The sequence below is a fragment of the Aegilops tauschii genome, chromosome 3 (assembly GCF_002575655.3).
Source record: "Aegilops tauschii subsp. strangulata cultivar AL8/78 chromosome 3, Aet v6.0, whole genome shotgun sequence".
In the NCBI taxonomy this organism is placed as follows: Eukaryota; Viridiplantae; Streptophyta; class Magnoliopsida; order Poales; family Poaceae; genus Aegilops; species Aegilops tauschii.
Genome location: NC_053037.3, coordinates 568,663,734 through 568,683,392, shown reverse-complemented (window position 1 = coordinate 568,683,392; position 19,659 = coordinate 568,663,734). Strand labels below are relative to the sequence as shown.

Below are 19,659 nucleotides of genomic sequence, written 5' to 3'. Positions count from 1 at the left end.
TTAAACTTTTTAAAAGCACACAACAGAAGTAAATGACTCTAAAATTTCCGGGTTGTCTCACTAGTAGCGCTTTCTTTAAAGCCATTAAGCTAGGCATACAGTGCTCAAGTAATTGATCCACCGAGATCCCAAGGTATATCAATGTCAATTTTAATTAGCAATGATTTGTATTTTAGTAGTGAGCACACAGCAACATATATCACATAACAACGGAGTCTAACTCTTCCTATGCATCGGCATGTCATAAAAGAACAATTCATGCATATCAAGTGAAGGCCAATGCATAGTATAAACAATTTCTTGCAATTTTATCGTATTGGAAACATAGAGAGGTGGAGATGTAGTTCCTCTCTCATAATAATTGCAAGTAGGAGCAGCAAGCACGTGCATATTATATTCATCAAAATCATGATGCGTAATGGTAAAAGGCAACCCATCAATATATTCCTTAATAAGCGCAAACTTCTTCGATATAGTGTAGTTGGGAGAATTCAAAAAGATAATAGGGCTATCATGCGCGGGTGCAATAGTAACAATTTCATGTTTAACATAAGGAACTATAGCAAGTTCATCTCCATAAGTATAATTCATATTGGCATCATGGCCACAAGCATAGCAAGCATCAAGTTCATCAAAAAGGGATATTTCAAATGAATCAACGGGATCATAGCATTATCATAGCATTCATCCTTCGGTAAGCACGAAGGGAAATTAAACAATGTATGAGTTTAAGAGTTACTCTCATTAGAAAGTGGGGGCATGGGTAGATAATCCACTCTTCCTCCTTTTGGTCTTCTCTCTCCTCCTCATCTTTTCATCTAATGAGCTCACAATTTCAGCAATTTCTTCTTCCATAGATTCCTGCAAAATATTAGTCTCTTCTTGGACAGCGGAGACTTTCTCAATAAATTCATCAATATCAGCATTGTATTTATAATTTTCATAGCAATAGTAAGTATAGCAAAAAATTTAGATCTGTAAACATCATCATCACAATCTTCAAACTTTTCAAACAAAGATTCAATTTCATAAGCACCCTTAAAAGCAACAAATTCTTCTAGTCGTTGCACATCATAGTAATCATATCTACTATTAGCATATGAAGCCAAGGTTTCATTATCATTAAATTCACATGAAAAGGGAAGGTGTGGAGCCTTCATCCTAGAGCAATAAGTGTAATCATGTCTCAAGCATAAATTCCAAGCATACCATTGCAAACAATCAATTTGATCCCATAAGAGTTTCCCTTTTGGAGTCAAGTGATAATCCCTCAAGTATTCACGTTGATCCAACATGTCTCCCATTATCAAGTTGAATTGGGTTTTCTCAGGATTAGCAAAGTAGTGTTTAATATTTTCCACATAACGAGCATCGAGGGTTTTAGGAGGTCCCCCATCTCCATGAGTAGCAAGTACAACTATTTTTTTGGTGTTTCGTGTTCCATATCCATAGCAAAGATAGAGAACAACTTAGAACAGAAAATAAAACTACTTAGTGATAAAGCAAACAAGCACACACGAGGATATTCACCCCACGCTATTGCTCGCCGGCAACGGCGCTAGAAAGAGGTCTTGATAACCCATAAGTGTAGGGGATCAACTGTAGTATTTTCGATAAATAAGAGTGTTGAACCCAATGAGTAGCTAAAGGTAGGTTTATATTCCCTTCAAGTTATATTGACCACTGATACAACTCTATGCATACTTAAAGTCTGCTTTACCTAGAACAACTATGAAACTATTTTGTAGGTGATAGGATAGGTTTGCAAGATAATAAAGAACGTGCAAATAAAACTTAGCGGTTGTTTATATAAAGAAACAATTAAGTTAGTTTTAGTAGAGTGCTTTTTGTGACACAAAGAGAAGGATTTTGTCCCTAGGCAATCGATAACTAGACCGGTAATCATTATTGCAATTTTATACGAGGGAGAGGCATGAGCTAATATACTTTCCCTATTTGGATCATATGCACTTATGATTGGAACTCTAGCAAGCATCCACAACTACCAAAGATCATTAAGGTAAAACCCAACCATAGCGTTAAGTAACAAGTCCTCTTTACTCCCATACGCAACAATCTCCTTACTCGGGTATAAGCTTCTATCACTCTCGCCACCTACTATAAGCGAATTATGAACGTATTGCAACACCCTACAGTGGGGATTGCTCATGCTTTGCGCGACATGGAGGGCACCATAGGACAACACAAAAATAAAACATACAACTCAAACCAATCACGCTCATCAATCAACCCATAGGACAAAACGAATCTACTCAAACATCATAGGATGGAAACACATCATTGGATAATAATATGAAGCATGAAACACCATGTTTAAGTAGAGCAATACGGCAGGAATAGAGAGGTTACACCGCTGCATAGAGGGGGAGAGAGTTGATGTTGCCGGCGGCGAAGTTGTTGGTGTAGATTGTCGTCAAGATGATGGCCCCGGCGGCGCTTCGACGCCACCGGGAGAGAGGGGAGAGAGCCCCCTCCTTCTTCTTATTACTTGGCCTCCCCACTACATGGGAGGATAATCCCCCCTATGGTCCATTGCCTCCATGGCTCCCGGAGGGCAGGAGCACTCCGACATTAGATCTATCTCCCTGTTTCTCTTCTGTTTCGCATTCCTGTTTTTTAGACCTTCATATTTTCTTAAATTTCTGGAGATCCGTAACTCCGATTGGGATGAAATTTTAACACGATTTTTCTTTCGGATATTATATTTCTTGCATAGAAAGAAGGGCACCAACCGCCTTACAGGGGCGCCACAAGCCTGCCAGGCGCACCTGGGGTAGGGGGCGCGCCCCTTGGGCTTGTGGGCCCCTCGAGCATCGTCGCGCGTTGATTCTTTTTTCCATATATCACATATATTCCAAAATAAATATCCGTTAATTTTTATCGCGTTTGGACTTCGTTTGATATGGATATTGTGCGGAACAAAAAACATGCAACAAACATGAACTGGCACTGGATCAATATGTTAGTCCAAAAAAAAATGTTGCAAAAAGTATATGAAAGTTATACGATATTGGTAAAAATAAAAATTATAGATACGGCGAAGACGTATAATGAAGTGCTCCAGCAAGTGAGGCAGATCACTGCTGCTAAGCCATTTTTGCTTCAGTGTGTTTTTGGCTGCAAGGGGTTCGTCGAACACACTCAACTATGGCGATCCGCAGATGCCTTCGAGGATCTCCCGAAGAGCGCATTGGACGCGGGCCATTACTTCAGGGCCATGCCATGGAGAGAGCATTTTGGCAACAGTTCCAGGCACCATCGCATCTGGAGCTACTGAATCACCAGATGAAGTAGCTAATGGAGCTCTTCCGTATGGCCAAGCTGGCGCTGGAAGATCTCTGCGTCCATCTCTGGCCCGCGGAAGCACTGCCAACCAGCTTCTTCGGTCTGGTGGCCTGTCCGCAAGAAGCCGGCCCCCAAGTGATGTGCTGGAAGTGGTCCATGTGCTTGGAGGGCGTCCATCGGGCGTATGGTTGCATGAGGACGCACTATCCGCGCCTTGATGCGACGCTCATGGCCTCAGGGCCCCCTGAAGGGAAAGACCGGACAGCGGAGCAGTTCCTTGCTGGGGTGATGGAGGAAGCTCAGATCACGGAGGCCCAGTGCCCTAAGGACACCTTGTATTTTTAAGTTTGCACTTCGGAATGCCGAAGTTTAGCGGGATATAAAAAACTTTCTTTTGTTTAAAATGAATGCGTCTTTTTATTCCGATGTGTGTATGTGTACATATGTATATTTTTGACTCCTATGTGACCGATTTAATACTGAAAGCAATTAGGCAATATTGACCCTTAGCCGACGCCTCGGTTCCCGGAGGCGGACCGTGCATAGGGAAACAAGGCAATTAGACTATATTGGTTTTATAGCTTTCATTTAGTCCTAGGAGCGTAACTATGGAGGCTGGTGAGAAGCCCCCGATGTGTGAAGTGTTCGGCGGTTAGCCGGGGTTTAGGCCACTGGTCACTTCAGCTTATTTTAAGAAAAGCCCCTCGTTTGACACGGATGATCTCTAATGATCCTTTGTTTGACACCGTCATTGGCTGGCCGACCAGTTTATGCTTACCAAGACAGTCGGTTTTCAGCTTTCTCCACTGTGGCGCTTTATCATCCGAGTTGGAAGCGCAATCGCAGTGGTTCTCCCTTTACACTCTTAGCCGAATAGGTCGAGAACGTAAGAGGTCAGCACAGGAACCGGACAACCTAACTATTGATAAAAATCGAGGTTCGAAAATGATGCATATAACACAACATCCGAGACATCGAATAGACACTTCAGACTTGTAAGTTAGGCACGAGATTAAAAGCTGAGCCCACGGTTAATTATATAAATAACGCTTATGTGGTGAAAGTAGTCTTTTGACTCAAAGGCAGGAAATGAAAGGAACATGAGTATACAATATGTGAGCTCGAACGGTACATTCTCCTTTATTTCATATGGTCAAGCTGTACATGCGAAGATGTAACAAAAGAGACTTCTAAAAGATACAATATGGTAAAAAAAGATGAAAGGGAGTGAAAACAGGGCGGCTATTGCCGGGTTCACACATCCTCTCCTCTTCGAGGAAATCCCAACGCAGCTCACAAGTAGCAGCGGTTGCTCCTCTGTTCGGAGGGAGCATTCAACCATTGACTATGATAAGACCATTTGGTCCCGGCTTCTTTAGCTTTAGATATGCATAGTGCGGGACTGCATTGAAATGAAGGAGTGCGGTGCACCCGAGCCGTGCGTGGTAGCCGCTTCGAAAGGAAACGATATCGAAGATTAAATCTTCACTCCGAAAGTTCTCGGGTGATCCGAAGACTACTTCTAGTGTGATTGTTCCCGTGCAACGAGCTTCGACACCAGGTATGAAACCTTTGAAGGTGGTGGTGCTGGGCTTCATCGGAGATGAATCAATGCCCATATTTCTGACCGTATCCGCATAGATTAGGTTCAGGCTGCTGCCTCCGTCCATAAGGATGCGTGTTAAGTGGAATCCATCGATAATGGGATCCAAGACCAAAGTTGCCGATCCTCCGTGCCGGATGCTAGTCGGGTGGTCATGCTTGTAGAATGCGGTAAGCCGACCATGGATTGTACTTCGGGGCGACGAGCTCTAAGGCCTAAACGTCCCAAAGTGCTCGCTTCCTCTCCCGTTTGGGGATGTGAGTGACGTAAGTCATGTTCACGTTTTTTACCTTGGGAGGGAATTGTTTCTGGCCTCCATTGTTCGACCGCCGAGGTTCGTCCTCGTCTTGGCGACGAGGTTGGCCTTTATTTGACCCTGTGTCACCATTTTTCCGGCTTGCTTGAAGACCCAGTAGTTTCGGTTAGTATGATTTGAAGGTTTATCCGAGGTGCCATGGATCTAGCTTGGTCTGTCGAGGATCTTGTCCAGTTAGCTGTGTCTGTCCTTGTTCCTGCTACTTGTGAACTGCGTTGGGATTTTCCCGGAAAGGAGGGGATGGTGTAGTATAGTAGAGATAAGTATTTTCCTCAGTTAAGAACCAAGGTTATCAATCCAGTAGGATAACCAAGCAACACCTCATTAGCAGCACCTGCACACAAACAACAAATCATTGCAACCCAACGCGAATAAGGGGTTGTCAATCCCTCGACGGTTACGAGCAAGATTAAATTGTAAGGTGATAGATAGATCGATTGGACAAAAATACAAAATAAAATAAATAAAGTAAAAATGCAACAAGGTATTTTTGGTTTTAATATATGATAAAAGATAGACTTGGGGGCCATAGTTTTTCACCAGAGGCTTCTCTCTTAAAAATAGCATACGGTGGGTAGACAAATCACCATTGGACAATTGATAGAAAAACAAATAATTATGACGATATCCAAGGCAATGATCATATATAGGCATCACGTCCGAGACAAGTAGACCGACTTGTGCCTGCATCTACTACTATTACTCCACACATCGATCGCTATCCAGCATGCATCTAGAGTATTAAGTTCATAAAGAACGGAGTAACGCCTTAAGCAAGATGACATGATATAGACAAGATAAACTCATGTATGAATAAACCCCGTCTTTTTATCCTTAATAGCAACGATACAATACGTGTCATGTCCACTTCTGTCACTGGGATTGAACACCGCAAGATCAAACCCATTACAAAGCACCTCTCTCATTGCAAGATAAACCAATGTAGTTGGCCAAACCAAATCAATAGATCGGAGAAAAATACGAAACTATAACAATCATGCATAGAAGAGTTCAGAGAAAACACAAATAATATTCATGGATAAATCTGATCATAAACTCATAATTCATCGGATCCCAACAAACAAACCGCAAAAAGTGATTACATACGATAGAACTCCAAGAACATCGAGGAGAACATTGTATTGAAGATCAAATAGAGAGAAGAATCCATCTAGCTACTAACTATGGACCTGTACACCACACCACCCTTTCCCTCACATGATAGCCCACCGCCGGCTCGATCTGGGTGACGAACGTAGCTAGTCCTCGATGTTCCGGCCCGTGCATGTGTCCGGTTTGTGATGCATCTACCCCGTCAAGGATGTGCATTGGGTATTCGTACACCACACCGCCCTTTCATACATATGCCTTGGCCACATGCATGCAGGGCCAGTTGCCGGACCCCTCCTCGGGCGGCTTTCCGACCGAGCACCTAGCCGGCGGCCCCGGCGGTCTACGGTGTTGACCGGCACCGAGAGGGGGTAGAGGTTGGTGAATACCTACTTCTCCGTATTACGGCACGTCATTGTTTTCATTCTTTTACTTTATAGTGCTTAATTAGAAGTTGAGGTTTGAAAAAATCTAACCGAAAACAGAAGTCATCAAAACACATGGAATTTTGGAACTTTAGTCATTAAAAGACATGAAATATCAGAAAAAAGAGTGGCAAAGAAACACACACAAATGAAAGGAAAAGAGGATGTGTGGCCTTTACCAAGAGTCGATAAACGGCTCTCGGTAAAGGTCCTAACCCTAGGTCTACACATCCTCTCCGTTCGTCGTGCTCGGTAAATACGTGTTATTCTTTTTGTTATTGTTTACATCTCCTTTATTCTCCTACATGCTTCGCAAAGCACCTTACCATTTTAGTTAGACATTATCGAGATGGGGTTTTCCGACCGTGCACCCTTATACCGTGGCTCGGACAGTCTACGGCATAGACCGGCACTGAGAAGGGGTAGGGGTTGATGAATACGTGCTTCTCTGTGTTATGGCGGGTCTCTGTTTTCATTCTTTTACATTATAGTGCTTAGAAGTTGAGATTTGAAAAAATCTAACCCAAAAGACGAGTCATCAAAAGTCATGGCATCTTGAAACTTGAGTTACTAAAAGACATGAAATATCAGACATAAAATGAGAGTGGCAAAGAAACACACAAAAATAAAAGGAAAATAGGATGTGGCTTACTCAGTACCAGGGGTCGATAAGCGGTTCTCGGTAATATCTGCCTGTACTCGGTACAGGTCCTAACCCTAGGTCTAGGGGTCTTCTCTGTTTGTATCCGTGCTCGGTAAAAATCTTTATCCCTATTGCAAGTATCTCTTTCTTTCCACGCAAAAACAAAGTATCTCTTTCTTTCCTGGCCTAATTGATTTACTTGCCACTAATGAACAAATTAGCCAAGGATGACTTCGTCCTAAATCCTCTATAATTTTGTGCCTTGGTCACCGTGGCAAAAATAATACACCTTACGTAAAGGAACGGAGGGAGTAGTTCTTAGAAGTTGAGATTTGAAAAATCTAACCCAAAACACAAGTCATCAGAAGTCGTGGCTTTTTGAAACTTTAGTCATTAAAAGATATGAAATATCAGACAAAAAAATAGAGGGCAAAAGAACACACACAAAAAAGGAAAATAGGATGTGGCATATATTGTACCGAGCATCGACAACCGGCTCTTGGTAATATGAAAAGAAACTGACGGAGCCGTCAGGTGCGAACGGGCATGCCACGTGGCTACTATTTGCCGTGTGGTGCTCTCGGCGTTTATACCGTTTGCCGGGTGTAGTCTCTTCCCCATGACACTGTGTCTGCAGCATGGGCTAGTTGCCGTGAACCCACTTTTGCCGAGTGCGGCTCTCGGCGTACTAAAGTTTGCCGAGTATCCGTGGTTTGGCTCTCGGCGAAGAGCCGCACACCCGGCGTATACCAAAATTCCAGTAGTGTTTTGGGACCGAGGGAATATGAAATAAAGTTCGATTTGTTCTTCATTAATCGTACCAATGGTCTAGATGATAGTTCAGAACAGTTTTAGTGTTAGAAATTGGTTCATTATTTGTAGTTTTCAGGATGCAATATTTTGATCGGAGAAGTTTTACTTCTGCATGCCTTCCCCCATATCAGATTCTTCTATTCAGTTCTCCTCTACTGCGCATATATATTAGGCTTCAGCTTCTGTAGATTTCCACAAGTTGTCGGACAAGGCTTCCAGACATTCATCTCATCACAGGCTCATTCACAAAACCTTTTGAGTCCCTTACAATTGGTTTTCTCTGCGGTTTTCATCTGTCATGTAAATGAATGCATTCCCCAATAACTGATACAGCATATCACATGACTTCGAAAGGAAAGTTTTGGCTGAACTGAGATTAATCAGTAGTGAAAAGAGAGAGAAACACAAGGATTGGGAACCTCCTGTAGTCCTGTAATTCATGCTGTCAATATGCTAGAAGATTCTTGCACTGCATCCTGTCCAGGCCATCAGTTAGTTGAGGTTATGGCTGCCAGAGCCAATAATAGCTATTACACGGTCAATATATACTGCACTGAAGGGTGCACGTGCCACATTACCTCATGCGTGCTCTCACGTTTGCCAAGCTTTGCACTCTACTACCTTGGTAACTATGACCACAAATCGTATCAACTGCACCAAGCGTCCATAGCGGCCACATAATCTCCGCCTTTGATCCACAACGTCTCATCAAGAAAAACGCCTTTTTCGTGTGTATGTTTCAACACTTCTACTTATCAGATTATATGGTTTGGGGCGATAATGAGAACCAGCTAGGTGGTCTGCATCACCTAAAGTGTCACCCTGCAGTAAGCGTGGGGTAACTACATTTACATCAACCACCCACGAGCATATTTCCTAGGTTCGTCTCTAATAATGTATGCATGATCTTTTTTTTTTGCACGTACCAGTGTTCAGATTCTACAGATGCTACCTATAAAAATATGATAATATATAAAGTGGGGAGCTATGATAACAGAGTGACCTTTCAGTCATTTCCATATTTAAAGTGGGGAGCTATGTACGTTGATGATGATCCAAATATTGTCAGCTAAATATGTTTTGACGAAATTAACAGATTTATGTGTTCCATTCTGTGCAGCAGAATGATTAGAGTATATGCATGACACTTTTCTATTTCTTCGAACAATACCCTAGATTGGGAACTGTAAAAAAAGTGTGTGAGAAAACTTAATTACTACCATACTATCCGTATGAAGATTGAAAATAGGATTTGTAATATATAGCTAGAAGTTTTAAATGATTTATCTACCTTGAGTTTCAGTATGGTCCATTGTTGATCACATTTTAAATGCTCCTGCTATTGCAGGCTCGACTTGAATTTTGCCTTCTGCAGGTACGGAGTTGATTCACCTCTCCATAGGCTTCTACCTCTCTGAATTCCTCTTCCTGTTGCCACAAAATTACATCATTTGTGTTTTGGGAAAATCAATGTATAGATGAATTGTCTCTCTCTGTAGTCTGTACAACACACATGCTCTTATATGTATTTTGAACTGATTCTTCCATTGTTTTCTTGCTATGCATGGATAACTACAGTATACTAATTTGAAATTATTTGGCAGGAGTAGAGGAGGCCATGGCGGAGAATGGTGCTAGAGGTATATGTTGTAGCAAGCTGAATATGACTGGAGCAAGTTGTAATTTCTATTCCAGAATTACCTAACCTAAGAGTTTCATATAGCTTGATAGTCGTGCTTTATTTCCTGGGACATCATGCCCTTAATGTTCATATCATGGTTTGCTTACACATTATAATTCATTAAAAAATCAGAAGTTCTAATTTAATAATAGTATCTAATATAATGGTGACCCCCTATATGTTGCATTGACATTTTAAAGACATTTTTGTTTCCTAGATACATGGAGATACACCATGGCCTGTTTCCGGAAATAGTAACAGAAGCACTCACCACGGCCTCTTTCCAGAAATAGCAGCAACATCAACACTCACTTTCAAGACATGTTTGTTTCCTAGATTTATAAATTTTGTATGTACGCAGTTATTTATGGATTAATCTCGAGATCAGCATTTTCCAGGCAGGTAAGGCAGACCTCATCGCTATGTAGAATAGGTTTTAGAGATGGTGTGACTACTTTAAAAAGAAATATGTTAACATTGCCCACCAGATCTTTCTCTTTCTCTCCATGATACTCGATGTGGTTGATTGCTTGACAAAGAACTTAATTGCATTAACTGATTAAAAGTGGAAATTGTATCGTGTTCTAATATCTCAGTCATATTTCATATAAATGTTTGGTAAATGGCCGCACTCTCCCTTGTGCTTATATATACTAAATTCTATATTATGTTCCTCGAACAAAGGGGAAATGAAAGAAAATAGATATAAGAATATAAATCCATATGCGGCGTTATTAACAACTTCCACATTTCTATTGTGGCTCATAGGGCACACTACCAGTTCAAGAGTGGAACAAGTACAAATTTCGTTTTGTGCCCATGGCCGCATGGAGCTCATGGCCAAATCAATAGTGGATGATACATGGTTGTTGTGTATATATGCCTGCTATGTAAGTAAAATATTAGAAAAATCTACTCATATTAAAATAAAATGCATGCATATGATTGAAATTTTAGCATAGGTCTATATTTCTATATAACTTGCAACATTCTAATCTTGTCATGTCCCACTGTCCTTAATTCCCGAGCGAATGTACATGATGAGCATTTACCTTCTCCTTAGTAATAGATTCCTACGTGTCAAGCTAAGTACAAGATCAAATTAAGCAGGCTATCCGCATTAGCATTTTAAATCTTAAAAAGGTCATTGTAAAAGCATATATGACTTGAAACCTGATCATTATTGCACTGTTAGATCTATTGTTTTAGGTTGGATCCCTTTGGAGCCAATTAGTAAGTTAATTTCTACCGGACAGTACTATAAGTTGTTGGATGCTCAAATTCTTATATAGGGCATTCCTCTGTGTAGCTACACACATTTTAATAGGATCTAACTAACTTGTTTATATCATCCATTCCTCTGTTTAAATGTAGCGATCTATTATGATGTCTTATTTTTCAAAAGTATATTAATCACCAAGATGTTCTTAAACAGTGCAAGCCCGTGCAAGTGCACGGGTTGACGACTAGTATCAATAATCACTGGAGATTCTCTATTTTTTGTCATTTCAAGTTTTAGTCCCCATATTGCTATTCACACTCGGGCTAAATTTCTTGGTATATTTCCATCTGTTCCTTGCTTTCTTAGTGCCTTATTGATTTGGTTGTATGTTCGATAACCATTGGTCTTTGTTGGTTTTCGTTGTGCTCAGTGACATCATTCCATACGAATTAACATCCAGTGTTGTTCTCTTCTAGATAGTTGTACCTTGTGATCACACGTGGATCCAAGAATTAATACATTATTTTCGTGAGAGAAGTGAAATTCAAAAAGTGATCATCGTATGATGTGGATCTCGAGCCAAAACGCAATATGTGCCAACCACCCATGCCTACCAGGGTGTTTCAGAAGGCTCTTGGGTGAAGTCGACGAGAAGGCCCTTAAGACTGTGCATCCACCTTTACTTGCCAAGTATCAAGAGTAAACTACTAATTGCACGCTTTTAGTTTGAAACGTCTAATAATAACTGTTGAGCAATGTCATATTACTGAAAATAATGGTCGGGATCATGTTGTAGTTCACACCCAATGATTGCCGGCGGTCTGGTTGTAGCATCTCGGTGGCCCATTCACTGCAGCCAGCGGTGATGTGCAATAACGCCAATGTCCCCTTCCGATCTAGCTCGAGGGAGAGAGGCGGGAGAGAGTGAGCTTGTAGCACCGCTGTGTGCGGCGGCGGCGGTCGGCTGCCATGGCCTTGTCTAGTGTGTGAAGAGAGAGAGAGAGAGAGAGAGAGAGAGAGAGAGAAAGAGAGAGAGCCTCGCCAGGAATATGATGAGACTGGGTATGATGTTTTCGGAAAGGCCAAGGACCCACATGGCACATGTCTATTGAACAAGATGTCCGCCCTCTCACCCTCACCTCGGACCACAACGAGCGACATGTGAACGCAATAACACTCATGTTGCAAACCGGCCAGAAAGTTCCAAGTTTGGCTGTGTGTTGTTCGATCAAACTCAGATCGAACAGTGCGAAGACGATCGAAACATGCCAAGTAATGCATCGTTGAGCTGAAGCGTTTTCCATCAATAAAGCATGCCATGAAATCTTTCTAAAGATACACACCCCAAACTATAGCAATGACAGATCGGGACGCGTGCACCATTCCACTTCTTCAAGTGAAACACCACAACTTCATGAACCTTTGCAGCGACTACAAAAAACTAAACCAATTGAAATTCTCAAATAACACTCACATAGATGTTGATGATGTAGATCATAAACTCAACTCACCGATGGTAAACACGGCAAAAACCGGGCACAAGAAATGCACATGCCTATCGCACACTCGCCCTCTCACCCTCACATTGGACCGCAACAAGCGACATGTTGCGCTTCATGTGAGCGCAACAATACTCATGTTCCAAACTGGCTAGGAAATTCCATGCTTGGCTGTCCGCCGTCTGATCAAAGTCAGATCGGATGGGCGCGAAGACAACCGATGTGCACGGAGTAATTTGTAAGCGTTTTCCTTCAACAAATTCTCAGATCGGACGGGTGCGAAGACAACCGACGTGCATGGAAGTCTGTTGTGCCGAAGAGTTTGGATAATCCGATGATTGAGCCGAAGTGTTTTCCATCAATAAAAACGTAGATCAGATGGCGGTTGAGCTGAAGCGTTTTCCATCAATAAAGCACGGAATGAAATCTTTCTACAAAAACACACCCAAATTTGCAAGGCCTAATTTGCAATGGCAGATTGGGATGCGTGCACCATCCATTCCGCTTCTTCAAGCGAAACACCACAACTTCATGAACCTTTGCATCGACTACACAGAATACTAAACTGATCGAAATTCTCAACTAAACCTCACATCCATAGTTATGATGTCGAGCCCAGGATCAACTCATGCAAATATGAGTTCAGACTATAACTTGCCGACTGCAAAGTGCAAACACGGCAAATTAACCAGGCACAAGAAATATAAGCAAACAGTTCAGTTGAAGGTGTATTGCATTGCGTCCATCCAATGATACAATCGATAACAATGACAGAATATGGTTCATGGCAACTGGAAATGAAGGTAAACATACAGGAAACGTTGCCGATCGATCACTGATCGAGGCCGTAGTCGATGCTCAGCTCGCTCATCGGCGGGATGATCTCCATGCCGAAGACCATCAGGTGGGGGCACGACTCGTCCTCGTCACCACGGACCACGAGCTGGACGAAGGCGTTTGGCACGAAACTGCTGTGGCTGATGTAGGCCGCGATGTTTTTCCTCTTGGATATGTCGAGCACGTACCCCGGCGCCGGGCACTGCACGAAACGGGGCGGTTCCTCGCCGTCGGCTGGAAGCACGGCCGCGGGGGCGTACCCCCACTCCATCCACCTCGTCGGAAACTTCCTCGGGTCGATGAAGCAGGCCCACTCCTCCGTTGACGCGCCGGTATTGGCATTGGCGTTCGCGTTGGCAATGCGGGGGTCATCCGCGAGGAGCACGTCCCCGGCGAACTCGCAGAGGAATGCGCCCGGCTGGATCAGGTCGAGCGTCCTCACGCCCCAATCCGTCTCCGTGGACCGGAACACCTCCAGCCGGTGCCTCGTCCCCCGCTGAGTCACCCGGTTGGGGCAGCTCGCCGGGCACCCACACGACGCGCCGCACTCGTACACCACCGGCCGTCCCCTCAAGAGCATGCCGTCAGCATTGTACGCTGGGCCGCCTCCGCCGCTCCTCTTCACGCAGGCGCAGCCGGCCGTCTCGCTGCACGCAGTCTTGGCATTGATGCAGGTGCAGCACTTGTGGCCGGGCATCGCCGGCGGCGCCGGGAACTCGGGGCGTGCGAGGTACTCGAACTGGAGGGGAAAGACGTCATGGTCAACCGAGTTGCGGACGGGGACGGGAACCGCTTCCTTGCCCTTGGACATGTCCAGCGTGATGTAGTCGGGAGGCTGGATCTTGGCGTCGAGCTGGTTGATGAGGTCTCTGGCGGAGCGCCAGGTGTTGCTGCCGAGCGCTTCCTGGCCGGGCACACGCACGAGCTTGAACTTGCAGACCTCGGATGTGGAGAAGACCTTGTAGAGGCCGTCGTAGACGTAGAGCTTGCCGCTGGGGCTGGCGTGGCAGTCGTGGCAGCGGATGACGCGCACCTCGATGCCATAGTTGCAGCTATATGTGAGGGCGAGGTTGCCGCCGTTCGGCGGGCTGCCGCCGCTTCCCGTGTAGATCAAGACGCCCCCGTTGTCGTGGTCGTCGAGGTACCTGCCCGAGGATACGATGCTGGTGGCGACGGGGTGGCCCCCGTCGAGCTTGCTGGCGGGCACGTAGCCGATGTCGGCCTGCGTTTGGTTGTGCAGGCCGACGACGAGGAGCTCAGCGCGGTAGTTAAAGGCGTCGCCGACGAAGACGCCCGGCACGGGCCCTACGATGCGCTTATCGCGGTTGAGGCAGAGCCTCCCTTTGATCATGGCGCCGAGGGCCCGCAAGTCGGCCCGGTTGCGGCTGCCGGGGACAGGGTTGTTCTCGGCGTTGCGGTGGTAGCGGCCCCAGAGCGCCTCGAAGGCGAGTCGCGCGCGGCGCACCAGCGGTCGATAGTGGAGCGTGTCCTCCTGCGCGGATATAACCCGCAGTTGCACCATCTCCATCGCCGGGTTGGCATGCGCGCTGGGTGGAGGGGGAGACGGCGCCCGTGGCGGCGGCGGGGGCAGGGGAGAGTTTGGGCGTGTCGGCGGGGGAGACGGTGGGCGTAGCGGAGGTGGCATGGCGGAGGGGAGGCTGGCGGCCGAGGACGAGGCCCGCAATGGGTCGGCATGCGCGCGGGGCGGAGGAGGGGGCGGTGGCACGTGAGACGTCGGCGGGGGCAGGGGAGACTGTGGGCGTTGCGGTGGCGCCGGCGGGGGCGTGGCGGAGGGGAGGCTGGGGGAGATGGCGTCAAGGCGCTGCTGGGTAAATCTCAGGCGGAGGGCGAAGTCGGAGTGGTCCTCGGGGGAGGGCTCGAGCTCGCCGCGCAGCAAGGCGATGAGCTCGGGTGTGAGAGGGATCGTCGGCGCGCCGGCATCGGCGTCGGACCTGGCGGCCAGCCGGCTGGGCGCGGTGCAGTGCTCGGGGGTGAGCGGGACCGCCGCGGCCGCCGCCGGGGCCTGGGGCGCTGCGTCGGGATCTGGCGTAGCGCTCGGATCTGGCGTGGGGAGGAGCACGGGAGCGGGCGCCATCGCCGATAGATCTCAGGTCGGGGAGAGGGGTTTTGGACGCAGGTTTGGGTTGTGTGGGGAGCGGAGGGAAGGGGAAGGCGCTAGCTGCTGCTTTCTACTCCGAGAGCCGGTGGTGTGGTGGCGTGTGTGGAACACGCCGCACTGCGCTGGCCTGGCCCGCACGACAGCTTTCCTCTGGTCCCACCTCCAGCTTCCGTTGCCAGTTGGGGGCCTGGATGGATGGCCACGGGTGGTTGGACTCGATTCCTTGGTGCACGAGTTGTCGTGTCCGGTCCGCCTAGTCCCGCCTGTGTAGCGTAGCAGTAGCACTACGCGCCGCCATGACACGACTGATCCTTTGATCGACGGTGCACTTCTACTACGGTTCTTGATCACCGACTCACCGTTTGAAAGCACCAACACGTTTTGTAGGAGCAGGTCCTTCATTCATTCAATCCGTTTCTATGTTAGTGATGGCTTAAGTGGCGGTTTAGCCTTGTTCTGGTCATACGAGGTGGATATCAGGGTGAATGACAGGAAATTACAGGTGCTCGCCCATGTTTTATTTATTTATGAGAAGGCATGGCACTGGGATGAGACTTGAATAGCGGTCGTGAATGGGTGGGAGTAGAGGTCTGGGGTTTCTTGCCTTTAGGACGTCCAAAAAATCTCAAACACATGCAAACCCAACTGAACAACTGGAAAGGTAAAAAAATGGGGATGATAAGCGCGAGATTAAGAAAGCCAGGAAGGAGTTTGAACAATAGAAGGGCAGCTCGCTATACCATGGATCTTCGCCGCACGAGAGGGAGCTGGCCTGACAATTAACTGAACGAGCCTTTGCACATGGAAGAGATCACAGCACGACAGCGGTCTCGTGTGGACTGGCTTGGAACGGGAGACTGGAACACGGAATTTTTCCATGTCCGGTTGAGTGCGACGAGAGCGTGAATAGGATTTCTTCTCTGGAAAATGCCAGTGGCGTATTATGCAAAAGCAAATAGGATATACATGCTAAAATCCAAGGCTTCTACACAAGCTTGTAAGCAGCGCGGGGTGAGCTTGTGGTGGACAAGGTGTTAAATCATGTTCCATCTAAGGTTCAAACTAAAATTATGACTGGGCAAATTAGGGAGATGGATGTGGCGCTTGCCACCCAGACTCGTGAGGCCTGGAACACAAGCCAAAGGATCATCGCCAACCAAGATGAGGCGCTGCGCATGTACCGTTCTTGTATAAAGGATCTGGAGGTTGGCAACAAGCTTCTGATTGACGCCCCAACTAGCGTCACCACACCACCTCCAGCAAAGAACACTAGTGCCAATAAAAAGGAGACTAAATGCATCCAACCGGCTTAGCATGTTAAGCTTGGGGGCATTTTGAAGCCCTTTTGTATCCCTATCTCTCTCTAGTTAACTTTCAGTTAAAGTTTTTATTTAGCTCGAATAAATGTGGACAATCATGCTTTCTTGATAGAGGGAGGAATTTTATCCAATGACTCATGGATCTTTTAATGGATATTTCATCACGGCTTTCATATGAAATTGCTTTGAATGTTAGGCCCTTTTGTGTGCTAAATATTTCTGCTTATAGATGATGATTGTAAGTCTTTCACATCTTCTGTATCGATCGGGAAGGAAAAGTTAACAACTTGACATGATATGTCACCTTTATTTCAGTTATCTTGTGATTGCTTGGTGAACTCTAGAAACTAATGATCCAGATATGAAATAAAGCAAGTTTCTTTTCTGGTTAAAATAGAATATGACTGGGCGGAGGGGGAGACAGCGCATGTGGCGGCGGAGGAAGCAGAGGAGAGTTTAGGCGTGACGGGGGGGGGGGGGGGGGGGGGGGAGGCGGCGAGACAGTGGACGTGGCGGAGGTGGCATGGCGGAGGGGAGGCGGGTGGCCGAGGACGAGGCCCGCAATGGGTTGGCAATGGCATGCGCGCTGGGTGGAGGGGGTGGTAGCACGGGAGATGATGCCCGTGGCAGCGGCTTGGGCAGAGCAGTCTGTGTGCTTTGCGGTGGCGGCGGCGAGGGCAAGGGAGACAGTGGGCGTTGTTGTGGCGGGGGCGGTGGCGTCGCGGAGGGGAGGCGGGCAGAGATGGTGTCGAGGCGCTGAGAGACGGAGGGTTTGGGCTAAGATGGAGTGGTCGTCGGGGGAGGGCTCGAGCTCGCCGCGCATCATGGCAATGAGCTCGGGTGTGAGAGAGATCATCGGCGCGTTGGTGTCGGGGTTGGACCTGGCGGCTACCTAGCTGAGCGCGAGGCAGAGCTCGGGGGTGAGCGGGACCGCCACCGGGGCCGGGGCTAGGGCTCGGACGCACCGTCAGGATCTGGGGTTGCGTCTGGATCTCGCTTGGGGAGGAGCAGGGGAGCCGGCGCCATCGCGGATGGATCTCCAGTGGGAGAGAAATGGAAGGAGAGAGGTTTTGGAGTGACGCATGCTAGGATTGGGGTTGGGGTTGGGTGGGGAGGCGTTGCTAACTATGTTGTAGTGCTTGGGGAGCCGGTGATGGCGTGTACCACATCACTGGTTTGGTCTGGTCTGTACGACATCTTTCCTCTGGTCCACCTTCGGCTTTTGTTACCAGTTGGGGGCCTGGATGGATGGTCATGGGTGGTTGTACTCGACTCATTGGTGCATGAATCGTTGTGTCCGACTGACTTTTTTTCCGGATGATGTTCGCCGGTCGTCCAAGGACTGTCTGTTCCTTTGATGATAGATTGATAGTGCAGTTCTACGGTTCTTGGTTCACCGTTTGAAAGCACGAACACGTTCTGTGGGAGTAGGTCTGTCGTTCATTTCTATGTCCTATGGAAGTCTCGGGCACCCTTGCAGTGCCGTTTTTTCGCCTGGCTGGCTTTCAAAAACAGCTGTTGGACGTCCAACCGTCTGGGTCGTCGTGGGCTACCCCACCAGAACGCGTGCCCTTTCTGCAACCAACACAGGAAAACTATCCAGCATTTGCTACTTGGTTGCGTCTTTGCAAAGCAGATTTGGCATTGGTTGGGGAGGGTCAATGACAGGAAAGAATTTGAGCCTCATAATCATGAAGGCCTTAGTGAGTGGTGCTCTACACAGGATTTGATCCCAATGGATCGTAAGTCTACTCGGGCCATGTGTCTGCTTGGCATGTGGATATTGTGGAAACACTGGAACGACGTCATCTTTAATGGTGCCACACCGTCTGTTTCTGGGACCTTGCAGAAAATTCAAGAGGGCAGGTTATGGGCAAAGGCTGGCCTCATGAAGGGCAATACCAAAGGTTTTGAGGTGGACTACGGTAGTAGGGAAAGCTAGGAGTAGTAGCCATTTCTAGTACCTAGGGTGGTGCCGGATAAATCCGACGCGTAAATATGGGTGTAAAAGTGGACAGGAAGTCTTCCCTCTTCTTCTTTAATGAATGATATGCACACTCGTCTGTATTCGAGAAATTTGTGTGTCCTATAAGCAGTGATGGCTTAAGTGACGGTTTAGCTTTATTCTAGTCGCGTGAGGTGGGTGGATGTCATGCGGCGGTGAATAATGTATCTAATCAATATATTACTGTTGTTGTCTATGATGTAAAGAGTAATACAAAAATTGGTTTCTAGGCTAAGCCTTGTAGAAGTGAGCGATACGAGAGCTGGAACTTGTTGAAATGGTTGAAGAGGCAATCTGATATACCATCGCTATGCGAAGGGGATTCTCCACAACTAGGAATATTTTGATGCTAATGAAAGAGTCGAGCGGCAAATGGCAGGGTTCTATGGAGTCATGGATTTTTCTGATTTCAGGACCTTGGATTCAAAGGTATCCCGTTCACTTGGGAGAACGGGCAAGATATTGGTGCGAATGTAAAGGTCAGGCTCGATATTTTCTAGTTAACCCAAAATTCTTGCAGCTATATTGATGCAATAGGAGTGCGGCATAATCCTCCACCGAGGTCTGACCACTGCATGCTCTAAGTAGGTATTAAAAAGGTGAAGGAAGTGACAGGTGTTGGCCTATTTATGAGGAGTCATGGCAGCGTGATGAGAATTATGAGGTAACGGTCGCGAATGGGTGGGAGGAGAGGTCCGGGGCTTCTTGCCTTTCGGACCTCGAAAGAAATCTCATCACATGCACACCCAACTAAACAACTG

At 46.6% G+C, this 19,659-nt stretch overlaps 1 protein-coding gene across 1 annotated transcript; it reads right to left on the bottom strand.

Annotated features, from left to right (window-relative positions):
• Positions 1–13,322: 13,322 nt before the first annotated feature.
• Positions 13,323–15,594, bottom strand: LOC109750455 (histone-lysine N-methyltransferase family member SUVH2-like). The gene has a single exon (XM_020309415.4). The coding sequence runs from the start codon at positions 15,548–15,550 to the stop codon at positions 13,451–13,453; it is 2,100 nt and encodes a 699-aa protein (XP_020165004.2). The 5' UTR covers positions 15,551–15,594; the 3' UTR covers positions 13,323–13,450.
• Between the last annotated feature and the right edge of the window lie 4,065 nt (positions 15,595–19,659).

Coding starts and splice junctions, on each gene's coding strand:
- LOC109750455 (XM_020309415.4), bottom strand. CDS start 15,550: ATGGCGCCCGCTCCCGTGCTCCTCCCCACGCCAGATCCGAGCGCTACG.